Source organism: Oncorhynchus kisutch, linkage group LG3 (genome assembly GCF_002021735.2).
Source record: "Oncorhynchus kisutch isolate 150728-3 linkage group LG3, Okis_V2, whole genome shotgun sequence".
Taxonomy (NCBI): domain Eukaryota; kingdom Metazoa; phylum Chordata; class Actinopteri; order Salmoniformes; family Salmonidae; genus Oncorhynchus; species Oncorhynchus kisutch.
The window spans coordinates 20,000,198-20,018,815 of NC_034176.2; the positions used below are offsets into that span (position 1 = coordinate 20,000,198).

General features: G+C 44.8%; 1 protein-coding gene across 1 annotated transcript in view; it reads left to right on the plus strand.

Annotated features, from left to right (window-relative positions):
- LOC109871565 (GDNF family receptor alpha-2-like) overlaps positions 1-18,618 on the plus strand; it is a 70,073-nt gene that overhangs the window by 13,400 nt on the left and 38,055 nt on the right. Inside the window, exon 3 of the mRNA XM_020462457.2 lies at positions 13,927-14,013. Coding sequence (XP_020318046.1) covers positions 13,927-14,013 — 87 coding nt within the window. The remainder of the gene's footprint in view (positions 1-13,926; positions 14,014-18,618) is intronic.

Genomic DNA, 18,618 nt, shown 5'->3' on the forward strand with positions numbered 1-18,618 from the left:
GCCAGCAGCCGGGCGAGGGTTAACATGATTGAATGAAATACATACGTCCTCTGTGGAGACCATAAGCACATAGCCCTTGTTATCTTCAGAACCTTTCCTCAGCAGCTCAGTGTCGTTATGCTCAACCCTTGAAAAAAAGGGCTTTAACTCATCCGGTAGGGCAGCGTACTGTACTGTTTAACCATACAATTGTCCCTGGTCTCCTTGTCGTGTTTATAAGCAGCATCTCTCTCCTTCAGTTTCCCGACAAGGCTTCCATGAATCCACTGTTTTTGATTCGGGTAAGTTTTGAAAGACACCATCGGTATCACATCATCTATAAAAACATTTATGAATACGGTGACTGAGTCGGTGTATTCATTGATGTTATCCCCAGAGGTGCCCCGGAACATATTCCAGTCCATATAGTCAAAATAGTCTTGCAGCATGAATTCTAATTGGTCAGACCAGCATTGTACTGACCTGACCACCGAAATTTCCCCCTTGAATCTTTGTTTGTAGGCAGGGTTGAGAAAAATGGAGTCAGGAGTCGTGGTCAAATTTTCCGAAAGGAGGACCTTATACCCTTGTTAAAAAGGTGTGTAGCAGTGGTCAAGAGTGGAATTTTCATGAGTTGGACAGTCAGTGTTTTGTTTTAACCTTCATTTAACCATGCAAGTCACTTAAGAACACATTCTTATTTTACGATGACGGCCTACCCCAGCCAAACCCTCCCCTAACGACGCTGTGCACCGCCCTTTTGGACTCCCGATCACAGCCAGTTGTGATACAACTCGGGATTGAACCAGGGTGTATAATGACACCTCTAGGACTGAGATGCAGTGCCTTAAACCGCCGCACCACTTTTGAGCTGCGTGTTTATAGTAATTCGGGAGCACGGACCTTTTGTTACAAGTACCCCGCAACAATTAATGCCGCCCTCAGGTGCGCAGTCTCCAGTTTGTTCAGGGTCCAATGAAGATGATTGAGAGCATTTTTGATGTCGACTTGGGGAGGGATGTACACAGCTGTGGTGATAATCCCTGAGAACTCTTGGAATGTAAAAAAGGCCGATCATTGATGACAAAGTATTCCAAGTCGGAAGAGGTTAATATACTACTAGCCCAGCCACTGGGGTTAATATTCTACTAGCCCAGACACTGGGGTTAATATACTACTAGCCCAGCCACTGGGGTTATTCCAAGTCGGAAGAGGAGACGCTCGCAAATTGTGTATCCCCGATCGTACTACTTGGTATTGGTCATGGAGCAGACACCACCGCCTTTGTTCATGCCAGAGAGAGCCCGCTTCCTATTCGCTCGATGAACTGTAAAATCCGCTGCTTGTATATCATCTGTTTAGATGTTGAGATAAATCATGTCTCAGAAAAACAGAGTGTGTTGCAGAATCTGATGTCCCTCTGGAAGCCCCGATACTGGAGTTAATATTCTACTAGCCCAGGCACTGGAGTTAATATTCTACTAGCCCAGACACTGGAGTTAATATTCTACTAGCCCAGACACTGGGGTTAATATTCTACTAGCCCAGACACTGGGGTTAATATTCTACTAGCCCAGACACTGGAGTTAATATTCTACTAGCCCAGACACTGGGGTTAATATTCTACTAGCCCAGACACTGGGGTTAATCTTCTCCTAGCCCAGACACTGAAGTTAATATTCTACTAGCCCAGACACTGGGGTTAACCTTCTCCAAGCCCAGACACTGGGGTTAACCTTCTACTAGCCCAGACACTGGGGTTAACTTTCTCCTAGCCCAGACACTGGGGTTAACCTTCTACTAGCCCAGACACTGGGGTTGACCTTCTCATAGCCCAGATACTGGGGTTAACTTTCTCCTAGCCCAGACACTGGAGTTAATATTCTACTAGCCCAGACACTGGGGTTACCCTTCTCCTAGCCCAGCCACTTGGGTTAATATTCTACTAGCCCAGACACTGGGGTTAACCTTCTACTAGCCCAGACCCTGGGGTTAATATTCTACTAGCCCAGACACTGGGGTTAATATTCTACTAGCCCAGACACTGGAGTTAATATTCTACTAGCCCAGCCACTGGGGTTAATATTCTACTAGCCCAGACACTGGAGTTAATATTCTACTAGCCCAGACACTGGGGTTAATCTTCTCCTAGCCCAGACACTGAAGTTAATATTCTACTAGCCCAGACACTGGGGTTAACCTTCTCCAAGCCCAGACACTGGGGTTAACCTTCTACTAGCCCAGACACTGGGGTTAACTTTCTCCTAGCCCAGACACTGGGGTTAACCTTCTACTAGCCCAGACACTGGGGTTGACCTTCTCATAGCCCAGATACTGGGGTTAACTTTCTCCTAGCCCAGACACTGGAGTTAATATTCTACTAGCCCAGACACTGGGGTTACCCTTCTCCTAGCCCAGCCACTTGGGTTAATATTCTACTAGCCCAGACACTGGGGTTAACCTTCTTGTAGCCCAGACACTGGGGTTAATATTCTACTAGCCCAGACACTGGGGTTAACCTTCTACTAGCCCAGACCCTGGGGTTAATATTCTCCTAGCCCAGACACTGAGGTTAACCTTCTACTAGCCCAGACACTGGGGTTAACCTTCTCATAGCCCAGATACTGGGGTTAACCTTCTCGTAGCCCAGACACTGGGGTTAATATTCTACTAGCCCAGACACTGGGGTTAACCTTCTCCTAGCCCAGCCACTGGGGTTAACCTTCACCTAGCCCAGCAACTGGGGTTAACCTTTTACTAGCCCAGCCACTGGGGTTAACCTTCTCCTAGCCCAGACACTGGGGTTAACCTTCTCTTAGCCCAGACACTGGGGTTAACCTTTTACTAGCCCAGCCACTGGGGTTAACCTTCTCCTAGCCCAGCCACTGGGGTTAACCTTCACCTAGACCAGCCACTGAGGTTAACCTTCCACTAGCCCAGACACTTCGCTTAACCTCCTACTAGCCCAGACACTGGGGTTAGCCTCCTACTAGCCCAGACACTGGGGTTAACCTCCTAATAGCCCAGACACTGGGGATAGCCTCCTACTGGCCCAGACACCGGGGTTAACCTCCTACTAGCCCAGAAACTGGGGTTAGCCTCCTTCTGGCCCAGACACTGGGGTTAGCTTCCTACTGGCCCAGACACTGGGGTTAGCCTCCTACTAGCCCAGACACTGGTGTTAACCTCCTACTATCCCAGACACTGGGGTTAACCTCCTACTGGCCCAGACACTGAGGTTATCCTCCCACTGGCCCAGACACTGGGGTTAGCCTCCTACTAGCCCAGACACTGGGGTTAACCTTTTGCTAGCCAAGACACTGGGGTTAACTTTCTACTAGCCCAGACACTGGGGTTCATCTTTTACTAGCCCAGACACTGGGGTTAACCTCCTAATAGCTCAGACACTGGGGTTAACCTTCTACTAGCCCAGACACTGGGCTTAACCTCCTACTTTTGTGACAAATGCCATGGCTATTTTAATGATCACAGAGATTCAGGGCATCCCATTTAATGTCTCATCTGAAGGAGGGCAGCTTATGCTGTGTAGTTTCATCAAGAACTCCCTTTCCCAGAGGGACAAGTACCGTGTCTGCAGACAGACTCCTATGCGTTCTAAGAATAGAATATGCTAAATGTGGTGTTGGAGGGCCATAATACGGTACTTGTCCCTCTGGGAAAGGGAGTTCTTGATGAAACTACACAGCATAAGCTGCCCTCCTTCAGATGAGACATTAAATGGGATGCCCTGAATCTCTGTGATCATTAAAATAGCCATGGCATTTGTCACAAAAGTAGAAGGTTAAGCCCAGTGTCTGGGCTAGTAGAAGGTTAACCCCAGTGTCTCTTTAACGCTGTTTATACCAAATAGTGTCGTTCCAGGTACGCCAGTATCACAACTGACAATACTGGAAGAGATTGAGACCCGTACACTGGGTCTCCGTCTCATCCAGCATATTCTAGTCTCCCATCCAAGTATTGACCAGGCTTAGTTTCAGGGAGAAGCAAGCAATGGGATGTAGGGTGGTATGACTGCTGGCACCCCTCTGCCTCACCTTACAACAGGTTGACTACTTTCCCATAGCAATGTACACTACATGACCAAAGGTATGTGGACACCTTCTCGTCGAACATCTCATTCCAAAATCATGGGTATTAATATGGAGTTGGTCCCCCCTTTGCTGCTATAACAGCCTCAAATCTTCTGAGAAGGCTACCCATTAGATGTTGGAACATTGCTGTGGGGACTTGCTTCGATTCACCCACAAGAGCATTAGTGAGGTCGGGCACTGATGTTGGGTGATTAGGTCTGGCTCGCAGTAGGCTTTCCTATTCATCCAAAAGGTGTTCGATGGGGTTGAGGTCAGGGCTCTGTGCAAGTCAGTCAAGTTCACCGATCTCAACAGAACATTTCTGTATGGACCTCGCTTTGTGCACATGGGCATTGTCATGCTGAAACAGGAAAGGGCCTTCCCAAACTGTTGCTACAAAGTTGGAAGCACATAATTGTCTAGAATGTCATTGTATGCTGTAGCGTTAAGATTTCCCTTCACTGGAACTAAGGGGCCTAGTCTTAACCATGAAAAACAGCCCCAGACCATTATTCCTCATCCACCAGACTTTACAGTTGGCACTATGCATTGGGGCAGGTAGCGTTCTCCTGGCATCCACCAAACCCAAACTTGTCTGTCGGACTGCCTGATGGTGAAGCATGATTAATCCCTCCAGAGAACGCGTTTCCACTGCTCCAGAGTTCAACGGCGGCGAGCTTTACACCACTCCATGATTGGCATTACGCATGGTGATCTTAGGATTGTGTGTGGCTGCTCAGCCATGGAAACCCATGTCACGAAGCTCCTGATGAACAGTTATTGTGCTTACTTTGCTTCCAGAGGTAGTTTGGACCTCGGTAGTGAGTGTTGCAACCAAGGACAACATTTTTTACATGCTACACGCTTCAGCACTCGGCGGTCCCATTCTGTGAGATTGTCTGGCCTACCACTTTGCGGCTGAGCCGTTGCTGCTCCTAGACGTTTCCACTTCACAATAACAGCACTTACAGTTTACCGGAGTAGCTCTAGCAGGGCAGAAATTTGACGAACTGATTTGTTGGAAAGGTGGCATCCTACAGTATGACTGTGCCACGTTGAAAGTCACTGAGCTCTTCAAATCAAATCAAATTTTATTTGTCACATACACATGGTTAGCAGATGTTAATGCGAGTGTAGCGAAATGCTTCTGCTTCAAGTTCCGACAATGCAGTAATAACCAACGAGTAATCTAACCTAACAATTTCACAACAACTACCTTAAACACAAGTGTAAAGGGATGAAGAATATGTATATAAAAATATATGAATGAGTGATGGTACAGAATGGCATAGGCAAGATGCAGTAGATGGTATCGAGTACAGTATATACATATGAGATGAGTAATGTTGTCATGTCCTGACCTTAGTTCCTTTTTATTGTCTCTATTTTAGTTTGGTCAGGGCGTGAGATGGGGTGTGCATTCTATGTTTTGTGTTCTATGTTTTCTATTTCTATGTGTTTGGCCTGGTATGGTTCCCAATCAGAGGCAGCTGGCAAATGTTTTCTCTGATTGAGAACCATACTTAGGCAGCCTGTTTTTCCACTATGGGTGTGGGTAGTTATTTTCTGTTTAGTGTTTTTGTTGCACCTTGCAGAACTGTTTGTTTGTTGTTTTTGTTCCAATATTCATCTTTATTAAAATATCATTATGAATACGTACCACGCTGCTCTTTGGTCCTATTCTCCTTCTCCCGACAACAACCGTTACAAATGTAGGGTATGTAAACATTATATGAAGTAGCATTGTTTAAAGTGGCTAGTGATACATGTATTACATCAAGATGGCAAGATGCAGTAGATGGTATAGAGTACAGTATATACATATGAGATGAGTAATGTAGGGTATGTAAACAATATATGAAGTGACATTGTTAAAAGTGGCTAGTGATACATTTTTCATAAATTTTTACACTATTAAAGTGCCTGGAGTTGAGTCAGTATGTTGGCAGCAGCCACTCAATGTTAGTGGTGGCTGTTTAACAGTCTGATGGCCTTGAGATAGAAGCTGTTTTTCAGTCTCTCTGTCCCTGCTTTGATGCACCTGTACTGACCTCGCCTTCTGGATGATAGCGGGGTGAACAGGCTCGGGTGGTTGTTGTCCTTGATGATCTTTATGGCCTTCTTGTGACATCGTGTGTAGGTGTCCAGGATGTTCTCGATTGTGCATCTGTAAAAGTTTGTGTGCTTTTGGTGACAAGCCGAATTTCTTCAGCCTCCTGAGGTTGAAGAGTTGCTGCTGCGCCTTCTTCACCATGCTGTCTGTGTGGGTGGACCAATTCAGTTGGTCCGTGATGTGTACGCCGAGGAACTTAACTTACTACCCTCTCCACTACTGTCCCGTCAATGTGGATAGGGGGGTAGGGGGGACCTATTGGGGCGGTAAGCAAATTGGAGTGGGTCTAGGGTGTCAGGTAGGGTGGAGGTGATATGGTCCTTGATTAGTCTCTCAAAGCACTTCATGATGACGGAAGTGAGTGCTACGGGGCGGTAGTCGTTTAGCTCAGTTACTTTAGCTTTCTTGGGAACAGGAACAATGGTGGCCCTCTTGAAGCATGTGGGAACAGCAGACTGGGATAAGGATTGATTGAATATGTCAATAAACACAGCAGCCAGCTGGTCTGCGCATGCTCTGAGGACGCGGCTGGGGATGCCGTCTGGGCCTGCAGCCTTGCGAGGGTTAACACGTTTAAATGTTTTACTCACACCGGCTGCAGTGAAGGAGAGTCTGCCGGTTTTGGTAGCGGGCCGTGTCAGTGGTACTGTATTGTCCTCAAAGCGAGCAACGAAGTTGTTTAGTCTGTCTGGGAGCAAGACATCCTGGTCCGCGACGGGGCTGATTTTCTTTTTGTAATCCGTGATTGACTGTAGATCCGCCACGTACCTCGAGTCTGAGCTGTTGAATTGAGACTCTACTTTGTCTCTATACTGACGCTAAGCTTGTTTGATTGCCTTGCGGAGGGAATAGCTACACTGTTTGTATTCTGTCATGTTTCCGGTCACCTTGCCCTGACTAAAAGCAGGGCGCTTTCATTTTTAACCGAATGCTGCCATCAATCCACGGTTTTTGGTTTGGGAATGTTTTAACAGTTGCTGTGTGTACGACATCGCCAATGCTCTTGCTAATAAACTCGCTCACCGAATCAGCGTATTCGTCTATGTTGTTTGATGCAATGTGGAACATATCCCAGTCCACGTGATCGAAGCAATCTTGAAGAGTGGAATCAGATTGGTCGGACAAGGTTTGAACTGTCAAGGATTTCCTCCTCCTCTTCCGAAGAAGAGAGGCGAAAAGGATCAGAGGACCAATATGCGGCGTGGTAAGTGTCCATGGTTCTTTTAATATGTAAACTTACTCATGAACAACTGATACAACAAAACAAGAAACGTGTGAAACCCTAAACAGCCCTATCTGGTGCAAAACACAAAGACAGGAACAATCACCCACAAACACACAGTGAAACCCAGGCTACCTAAGTATGATTCTCAATCAGAGACAACTAATGACACCTGCCTCTGATTGAGAACCATACTAGGCCGAAACATAGAAATACCCAAATCATAGAAAAACAAACATAGACTGCCCACCCAACTCACGCCCTGACCATACTAAATAAATACAAAACAAAGGAAATAAAGGTCAGAACGTGACATGAACAGACCTGAGCACGTGAGCTTCCTTTTTTAGTTTCTGTCTATAGGCTGGGAGCAACAAAATTGAGTCGTGGTCAGCTTTTCCAAAAGGAGGGCGGGGGAGGGCCTTATATGTGTCGCGGAAGTTAGAATAACAATGATCCAGGATTTTAACAGCCCTGGTTGCACAATCGATATGCTGATAGAATTTAGGGAGTCTTGTTTTCAGATTAGCATTGTTAAAATCCCCAGCTACAATGAATGCAGCCTCAGGATATGTGGTTTCCAGTTTACATAGAGTCAAATGAAATTCGTTCAGGGCCATCGATGTGTCTGCTTGGGAGGGGAATATATGCAGCTGAGATTATAATCGAAGAGAATTCTCTTGGTAGATAATGCGGTCGACATTTGATTGTGAGGAATTCTAAGTCAGGTGAACAGAAGGACTTGAGTTCCTGTATGTTGTTATGATCACACCACGTCTCGTTAATCATAAGGCACAACCCCCCCCCCCTCCTTCTTCTTCTTACTGGAAAGATGCTTGTTTCTGTCGGCGCAATGCGTGATGATAGCGTGTCTCGAGTGAGCCATGTTTCCGTGAAGCAAAGAACGTTACAGTCTCTTATGTCTCTCTGGAATGCAACCCTTGCTCGGATTTCATCTACCTTGTTGGCGAGTGGTATGCTCGGGAGTGGTGCGCGATGTGCCCGTCTACGGAGCCTGACCAGAAGACCACTTCGTTTGCCCCTTTTACGTTGTTTTGGTTCGCCGGCTGGGATCCGATCCATTGTGGTGGGCAAAACAGAGGATCAGCTTCAGGTAAGTTGTATTCCTGGTCGTAATGATGGTGAGTTGACGTTGCTCTTATATCCAATAGTTCCTCCTGACTGTATGTAATGAAACCTAAGATTACCTGGGGTACCAATGTAAGAAATAACACGTATAAAAACTAAATACTGCATAGTTTCCTAGGAACGCGAAGCGAGGAGGGCCATCTCTGTCGGCGCCGGAAGTGAGGCCATTCTGAGGACAATGTTTGTTTTTGGAGATTGCATGGCGGAGTGCTCGATTTTTATACACCTATCAGCAACGGGTGTGGCTAAAATAGCCAAATCCAGTAATTTGAATGTCTGTCCACATACTTTTGTCTGATGTCCTGGTCAGGTTCCATGGTCAGGTCCAAACCCCTGTTGAGTGTGAGAAACCCAGCAGCATTGCAGTTCTTGACACACTGAAATTGGTGTACCTGACAACTACTACCATACCCCGTTCAAAGGCACTTAAAGCTTTTGTCTTGCCCATTCAACCTCTGAATGGCATACATACACAATCCATGTCTCAATTGTCTCAAGGCTTAAATCTTCTCCTCTTCATCAACACTGATTGAAATGGATTTAACAAGTGACATCAATAAGTGCTCACTGCTTTCACAAAGATTCACCTGGTCAGTCCATGTCATGAAAAGAGCAGGTGTTTCAGGTAAGACCCAAGTGCAGATGGTGTAGAAGTAACAATGTTTATTGTAACAGGGGCAGGCAAACGATAGGTCAAGGCAGGCATGGGTCGGTATTCCAGAGTAGGGGCAAAGGTACCCTACGGCAGACAGGCTCAGGGTCAGGCAGGATGGTCAGGCAGGCGGGATCAGAGTCAGGACAGGCAGAGCTCAAAACCAAGAGGGTGAGAAAAGAGAGACTGGAAAAAGCAGGAACTGAGACACAAAACGCTGATAGGCTTGAACAAACAAGACGAACTGGCACAGACAAAAAACAGGTATAAATACCCAGGGGATAAGTGGGGAAGATGGGCGACACCTGGAGGGGGGTGGAGAGAAGCACAAGGACAGGTGAAACAGATCAGGGCGTGACGGTACCACTCCTCTAGGGACGTCACCTGGCATCCTACTTGGGCGCATACCTGGTTGAGCAGGGTGCCGGCGCTGGAACTCAGAGATGAGGCCTGGGTCCAGGATGTACCTAACAGAGACTCAGCACCTTTCCTCTCTCTGGGCCATAACCCTCCCAGTCAACCAGGTACTGGAATCCCCTGCCCCGAGGTCGAACCCTCAGGAGACATCTCACCATGTGCTCCGGTCGTCCGTCAATGAGATGGAGGAGAGGGGTGGGCCTGGAATCCGGAAACAAGGGGCATTCAGTCATGGGAATGGAGAAGGGATGAGTGGGGATGCCCAGTTCGGATGCCAGGGTAAGGTCCATGAGACTCACTTCGGCCCCCAAGTCGATGAGTACCTGGAGAGACTTGGACTGGTCGCCCCACCGCAGTATGGCATGGAGAGGGGGGTGAGCAAGGGGAGATGAAAAATGATCTGTGATGCCCACCAGAGTACTCACTCCAACGAATGAGCTAGGTCTGTTGAAGGGACAGGCAGACACATAGTGATTGGCAGTACTGCAGTATAGACAACTATGGGTCTCAAGTCTGCATACCCTTTTGGCTGGAGACAGCCTAGCCCTGCTGAGCTGCATCGGCTCAGGAAGAGCTGAATCGGCAGTCTCCGGAGGCTCTTGGAGGGACTTCGGTAAGCTCGGATCCTCTCGGGGACGTAGACGCCGGGGACTTCCTTAGTTCAGATGCAAGGTGGGATCCTTGAGTGAGCGATCGGACCTCTTCTCCCTCCTACGTTCCCATAGCCAACCATCGATCCGGATGGTTAAAGTGATGAGTGAGTCGAGATCAGTCGGAAGTTCTCGGGCTGCCAGCTCATCCTTTACCTCCTCCGATAATCCATGCAGGAACGTGTTGAACTGCGCTTCCGGGTTCCAAGTACCATCCTCTGCTAGCGTGCGGAACTCCACCACATAGTCTGCCACACTGAGGGAGTCCTGACAAAGCTGGAGTATCTTCCAGGCAGCCTCTCTCCCGGACACCGGAGCGTCAAACTTCTCACCTCCTCCACGAATATCTCCAAACTGAGGCAGATGGCAGATTGCTGCTCCCACACCGCCATGGCCCAGGCGAGTGTCCTCCCGGACATCAGCGTGATAATGTACGCTATCTTCGAGCAGTCCGAGGGAAATGAAGAAGGCTGCAGCTCGAAAACGAGGGAGCACTAGGAGAGAAAGGCCAGGCAGGTTCTGGAATCACCATCATAGCGCTCCGAGGGAGGTAAGCAGGGTTCCCGGAAAACCGGGGTGATGGCGCTGCTCCCAGTTGGGTTACTGAGGGGCTGGGAGTTTTCAGTCGTGGTAGGCTGCCTGGTAGGAAACACACAGAATTTCTCCCACAATGCGTCCAATGCTAGGTCGTGACGTTTGGCCACATCCTGGAACCCTTCTATCAGACCCGAAGCAACTCTTCGTGTCTACTAAGGATGGCTCCTTGGGAGGAGATGGCGTTGCGTGACTTCCACCCCTGTCTTTTAGACATTTGGCATTATTGTAAACCATCTTTAGTTTGACTTCTATAAAGTGGTGTATTTCCATAGCTGTTTTACTGTAGTTTCTCCCTTTGTTCTTTAGGATACTAAGATAACGTATCGTAATACAATGCCTCGGTTTTGCTTTCAACAAACGTACTGTGAACCCACATAAGACTGTGTTATTAATTGGGGCGGCAGGGTAGCTTAGTGGTTAGAGTGTTTGACTAGTAACCGGAAGGTTGCAAATTCAAACCCCCGAGCTGACAAGGTACAAATCTGTCGTTCTGCCCCTGAACAGGCAGTTATCCCACTGTTCCTAGGCCGTCATTAAAAATAAGAATTTGTTCTTAACTGACTTGCCTAAATAAAGGTAAAATAAAAATTTTAGTGAAATTTTCAAGGCTATGTTTTTTATTCCGCCTGATCCGCAGCCTGATAATGAAATATGCACCGTAGTGTACAACATGATCAACACATTATACATTTACATTAGTCATTTCGCAGATACTCTTATCCAGAGCAACTTACAGTAGTGCATGCATACATAAGTGATGCACACACTACCTTCCATTGAAGTAGCATCAGCACGGAGTGGTGTGATAAACAAAATGGTGATATCTATTGATTGGAGGGTTATCCACTGAGCTTCACATCTCCCCACAGATTTAGGATTTTCTCATTTGCTGCGGTGGGCTCCCTGTCTGTCCCACAACAGCCTTGCTGTGTTTCTGTTAAGATCAAAATGCAAAAGCTATTACACACTGGAGGGTTTGTCTGAATCACACCGAATGGCTGTGAATTTTAAACGCAGGATTAGGGGCTTCTGAGAGAGAGTCACAGGGGAGTAGTGCAGTCAGTTGAGTGCTAATTTGACATTTTTTACAAACATAGCCCTGGCAGTTCAGCGTTGGAGGCTGCCTGACCCAAACCACAGAACACCATGGCCAAATGTTCTTTCCAAAAGGAAATTATCTGACCGTGGTGAACGATCTGCTTTGCATATCACAAAATTAGCCAACTGTTCACACTATTGAAATCTTCAGGGTGTAAAATGTGTTATTAGTCAGACAGACCAATTAAGAGCCAAAAACTCAAGTTGACAACATCTGTAGAATTCAACCTTCACTGGTTTCTGTTATTAACATTTTAGGTACACTATACAGTAGATAATTGCTCATTGCTATAGCACAAAAAAACTGGTATTATCCTGTGCAATGATTCTAAAACCATGACTCCTTGCCTTAGAAACATGTGAAGGTCAACAACTTTTGATATATTTTGAGATCATACTGTGTCTGCATGTGTGTATTCCTTTATTTAATGCACCTCTACACATACCCTGTAATTCATGTGCCACTATATTATGTGGGTGTGAGCATACTCCAGTATCCCTGCACATTGTACATTTGGTACTGGCACTGACCCTATACAGTGAATTCGGAAAGTATTCAGACCCCTTGACTTTTTCCACATTTTGTTACATTACAGCCTTATTCTAAAATTGATTCAATTGTTTTTTTTTACCTCATCAATCTACACACAATACCCCATGATGACAAAGCAAAAACAGGTTTTTAGAAATGTTTGCAAAAAAATGTCTATGTCACATTTACATAAGTGTTCAGATCCTTTACTCAGTACTTTGTTTAAGCACCTTTGGCAGCGATTACAGCCTCAAGTCTTCTTGGGTATAACGCTACAAGGTTGGCACACCTGTATTTGGGGAGTTTCTCCCATTCTTCTCTGCAGATCCTCTCAAGCTCTGAAAGGTTGGATAGGGAACGTCGCTGCACAGCTATTTTCAGGTCTCTCCAGAGATGTTCGATCGGGTTCAAGTCCGGGCTCTGGCTGGGCCACTCAAAGACATTCAGAGACTTGTCCTGAAGCCACTCCTGCATTGTCTTGGCTGTGTGCTTAGGGTCGAGGAACTCTAGAGCTCTGTCAGAGTGACCATCGGGTTCTTGGTCACCTCCCTGACCAACATCCTTCTCCCCTGATTACTAAGTTTGGCCGGGCTACCAGCTTTAGGAAGAGTGTTAGTGATTCCAAACTTCTTCCATTTAAGAATGATGGAGGCCACTGTATTCTTGGGGACCTTCAATGCTGCAGAAATATTTTGGTATCCTTCCCCAGATCTGTGCCTCGACACAAACCTGTCTCTGAGATCTAAGGACAATTCCTTCGACCTCATGGCTTGGTTTTTGCTCTGACATGCACTGTCAACTTGGGGACCTTATAGGTGTCCAAATCATGTCCAATCAATTACATTTACCACAGGTGGACTCCAATCAAGTTGTATAAACATCTCAAGGAGGGTCAATAGAAACAGGATGCACCTGAGCTCAATTTTGAGTCTCATACCAAAGGGTCTGAATACTTATGTAAATTAGCTTTATCTGTTTTTTATCTTTAATAAATTTGCAAACATTTCTAAAAATCATTTTTTGCTTCATCGTTAGGGGGTATTGTGTGTAGATTGAGGATTTTTTTCTTACATTTTAGAATAAGGCTGTAACATAACAAAATGTAGAAAAGTGAAGGGGTCTCAATACTTTCCGAATGCACTCCGTTCATCTTTCCCTGATCCTGACTAGTCTCCCAGTCCCTGCCGCTGAAAAACATCCCCACAGCATGATGCTGCCACCACCATGCTTCACCGTAGGGATGGTATAAGCCAGGTCATGAGCAGTGGCTGGCTTCCTCTCTTATTTCTCCTTTTTTCATTTCTTATTTTTATTAGTTATAATATTTGATATTGAATACTCCACTGTTGGATAGGGCTTGCAAGTTAAGCAGTTCACTGTAGTTATGCATGTGACAAATTAAACTTGAACTTGACTGTTTTCCCAGGTCGAGAGTTTTATGAAACATCCCCTTATGAACCTGTGATGCCTGTTCGCCACCCTGATGCATTCCGTCTCGCTTCCATTATCTCAGGTAAGAGCGACCATCTTATGTAAAACTAAATGACTATGCCATATGAAAAGACTATAAAAATACAATGACATGTAATAAGTATAATTACAACACTTATAAAAATACAATGACATGTAATAAGTATAATTACAACACTAATACTCTTAAAGATACAAGATAGAACAGGAAGGATGTCTTATACCATGAAGAAAAAAAAATTGCTCATGGCTGAGGGAAGCGCGTTTGCCCGTTTCTCTCCAATGAGGTAATTTATGGATAATATTTTTTGTCCATTTGGGCGACTCCTTTTGGCTCAACAGCCCCAAAGCCAAAAGTTCCATTCAGCCTCTTTAAGGCTTTTATTAAGTAAATATTATGGATTCCTCTTTATATTCCTTGGTTCTCCAAGGGGGGGTCTTGCTTACATAAACCCATGTATTTGCCTCCATATTCCCATCTATAGATTTTCCTTTCAGTTTGATTTCCTATTTGGTTTACTAATTACAAAGCAATTATTCAGCATGGGAACTATTGCTCACATTTAATTAACTGGTTGTTACTGAGAGGGCATTACTAATCAATGCAGATCTTATTATAAGACATAGCAACAAAAAAAATGAAGGTTAGATTGGAGGATCGCAGGGCCATTGCCACAGCTATAGGAGATATAGGCTATAGTCACTTGAAAATCCAATCATTTTCTTTCATCCAGTTCCTACAGAAATTGCCGGAGGATGATCCAGCCTCATTTGCCAAAAGCAGTATACAGCAGAGATGCCACATTTGCTTTTCCTGGCCGATGCCTCATGCTTTGTTTCATATCTCGGAGGTACAAGAAAGACATGCTTTTTGCATAATCCCTTTAGCTTGAAGTCAGCAAATGACATGGTTGTTTGAAAATATACTGGTTTGATATATCAAAAAAGGAGAGCACCAGACAAAATATAAATTGGAAGTTGCTTTGAATACCTTGGCGTTTTAGATTGTTAAGAAGGCCATCTGCCTTTCTTTACTCTATAGTACTAAAATTGTTGGAGCTCAGGTAGCTTACGTCTTGGTTATTTTTCAGCTCATTTGAAACATGTTAAAATGTGTCTGAGACTCATTAATATGTCAATTTTTGTTTAAAAAAATTCCTACACTCTTTCAAAGGTGAAAAATCTGATTTGCTCTCCTAAATCCATTTAGCCTCTAGCCCTAGGTTACTTATTATTTATCATTTCAGAGGACAGAATCATTGATTGTGGTAGTGGGAAAAGCCCACAGGCAAACATATAAGTAATTACAGTTGTTCTCTGAAATACCCCTTTGATTTCAACTGCACAAAAGTGTGCTTAATCACTTATAAAACGGTAAACTGAACCGAAGCTCAGGGAATGTGATATCTTGCTGTGTTGATGAGGATGGCGAAAAACACTCTCCAGGAGGAAGGTTAGAAAATTGAAAAATAATCTCTACAACTTCAAGAGTTTATAGTGAGAGAGATAAGGGGGGAAAACATTGATGAGAAAAAAAAACACTCCACTGTATCTCCAAATGAACACAGGGCAAAGCAACAAAGCAACTGTCAGAGAGGAGAATGCCAGTCTGCTTTACCAAGTCAACACTCACATGTCCACCATTTTCTTACTTCAAGTTGTACAAGAACACAGTCTTACTCTTGGGCATTGTGATGGATATTGGATAGCACTCGTATCATTTTTCCACCTCAACCGGTTGGCCCCTAATCAAAGCCCAGATGAAAATGATTGTCATATTACGAAATATTCCATAGCATACAAGTATATAATTGACTGTAATTTCTATTTCATTTTACACAAATTATTCTGTCCTTGTGACCCAATTTTGAGTTAATTTACTTATTATCTATGCAGATTCCAGGATTTTTTTAAAAGCAGCCCACACCGGCCCTCCAGAAGTTGAGTTTGACTCCCCTTAGTTAGACCTTCTTACTCGGCCTAATAATCCTCTCACCTCTCTGTTCCACATGCCCAACTAATTCAATTCAGAAACCTATTTCTACAGCTGGGGGAAAAGGATCAGCATGCAGCCCAATGCTAGACGTCCTCACCTTACCCTCATAACAATGACTGTTTCATTGTCAAAGACAATGTTGCCCTGATGTGTGCTACAGTACTGTCGTTGTTCAGCTGCTGTACTATGTGTAGTTATAATCCGTTTACATTTACAATTAGCTCACAGTTGCCTCTTTGTTTTCTCCATGGACACTTAATGAGTGTTGGGGGTCTAAGGGTAACATATTAGTTGTTTGTGCAGTCAGCTTTATTCTAAGAAGGTTGTATTAAATAGAATACTGAATAATCCTCCAAACATGGGCCTGGCAACCCTCATTAGTCGGTTTTGTTGGTACAATTAGACATTCTACACTAATGTTTGGGGAATACGTGAATCGACTCGCTTGCATATTTCTGCTGCAATGATATTTGTCTCAGGTTTGATATGAATGGAACACATTGGAAAACATTTCTGAACTGGTAAAGCAGCCATTATCTTCTTAATACACATAATACACATAATACATCTTATAAAACAGCTTTCCTACTGATACCATAGCAGATCCCAAACATGGGCAGTCAGGCTTTCTGTAGGCAAATGTAGTAGCGTGTAGTCAAGGCATTCCCTGGCCACTGGAAACCTTGCTGTGACACAAGCCTGAGCTAAAAAACTGATGAATCCTTTGACATGGAAATGCTTGACATGCTCCCAGGGGTATGGACTAAAGACTTTCTAGCAAGCCCCTGCACACTCACCAAGGGCTATATTAAATCCAAACTTTGGCACCCATCCTAATTACAGTGAGCATACCTGAAGCCAAGAGCCCCACTCTAACCTGTACTGAACTCCTGCTCCCCGGAGTCCAGGATGATATATGAAATGCAGGTTTCAAATAATGGAGAGAGAGAGCAATTACTGTGGAAGGAAGATCCCTTACTCTGGAAAATGTGTAAATCCAGATCCCTTGACTGGGCTGTACTTACTGCACTGTGCTTTTCAGGAGATGGCCATCACATAGTCTTAATTTATGAGCACTGTGGACGAACGCCCTATTATAACCCTGTTTATAGCCCAGTCAAAGAGCGGGGATATCATAAAAGAAATTCAGTGTATATTTTGTGCGTGCCAAAAACCAATTAAAGTCACACATGTTGCTACATAGCGTGCACTGCATGATAAACATGCCTCTGACTTGCATGCAAAGATGCCTCAACAGAGCCACATTGTAACAGTCATCACCAACAAAGGTTTATTTCAATGCAGCAACATGCAGATAAACAGTTGTTGTCCCACAGTGAACATCTTCGATGAACTGGAATAATCAGGACACACCCCTCTATTTCCAGCATGACTTAATACAGCAGAAGGCTCTGGGTATTGTGATGGTGAGGCCATTCCAAGAGGTTTCCCAAGACTGGCTGTATCTGCTGTGTGCAGCAATGGGACTACACCGAAAGAGATATCAGAATTGTGTGTTCATTAGAGCTCGTGTGAAGGGCTGATCGCGATGATGATTGGCCGGGTTAATTGAAAACACTTGAGCAGGTATACGTAAGTGGTGGTCCAATCATTTGGCAGGAGACGGCACATTGTTCCCTTTGTCAGGGATGACCTGCTGTGATCAACAAGCCTTCCATTTTTGCAAGTTGCCCATCACCCTTCTTGCATTACTGAAAGTTGTATAGGCAAAACCTTTCATAATGCACTAGAAATGTTTTATTTTTCTGTACCAATATATCTTCCATCCAGCTACTCTCTCTGATTATATGTAGAGGGCCTTTGTGTCAGGATATCTCTCTGCTTTGAGTACCCAATTCAATCTCTTCTCCCCAATCAGAAAAAGTAAAACCTCACTGCTTGGTCAGATAAATAAATAAATATTTGTGCCTCTTCCTTCTCTTATTTAGTTTTTATCCTGGAACCCCTGTGCCCCACATTACAGGCTGCAGATGGCCAGAGGAGATTTAGGTGCTGCAATCCATCACTGTTATGTGTAGCGCCTTTGGACAGCACCTCCAAACCACCCCTCCAGCTGGACTGGCCTGGTTCTGGACCGCTTTGGCCAGGTTTGGCCCAGTTTGGCCTCATTCCCTGCTGCTAATATCAGCATTTCTTTGGAGTCTAATTTAGTATTAGTATTTTATTAGGATCCCTATTAGCTGTTGCCAAGGTAGCAGCTACTCTTCCTGGGGTCCAAACAGATATAAAACATTATACAAAACATTGTGCATTATACAAATGTACATTGCTCCATTCTTACATTTCAATACTACATTACATTACTAAGAATAATGTGTGGGTGCGTGTAGAGTGGGTGTTTTAGAGTGTGTGTGTTAGTGTGTGTCTCTCACAGTCCGCATTGTGCTGTGAGATGTTGTTTTATCTGTTTTTTTAAATTCCGATTTTACTGCTAGCTTGAATTACCTGAGGTGGAAGACAGTTACATATAGTCATGGCTCTATATTACGGTGTGCTTCCTAGCCTCTGTTCTGGACTTGGGGACTGTGAAGAGACCTCTGGTGGCAAGTCTTGTGGGTTATGTATGTGTGTCTGAGCTGCGATTGAACAGACAGTTCGGTACGTCAATACCTCTTACAAAGACCTGCAGTG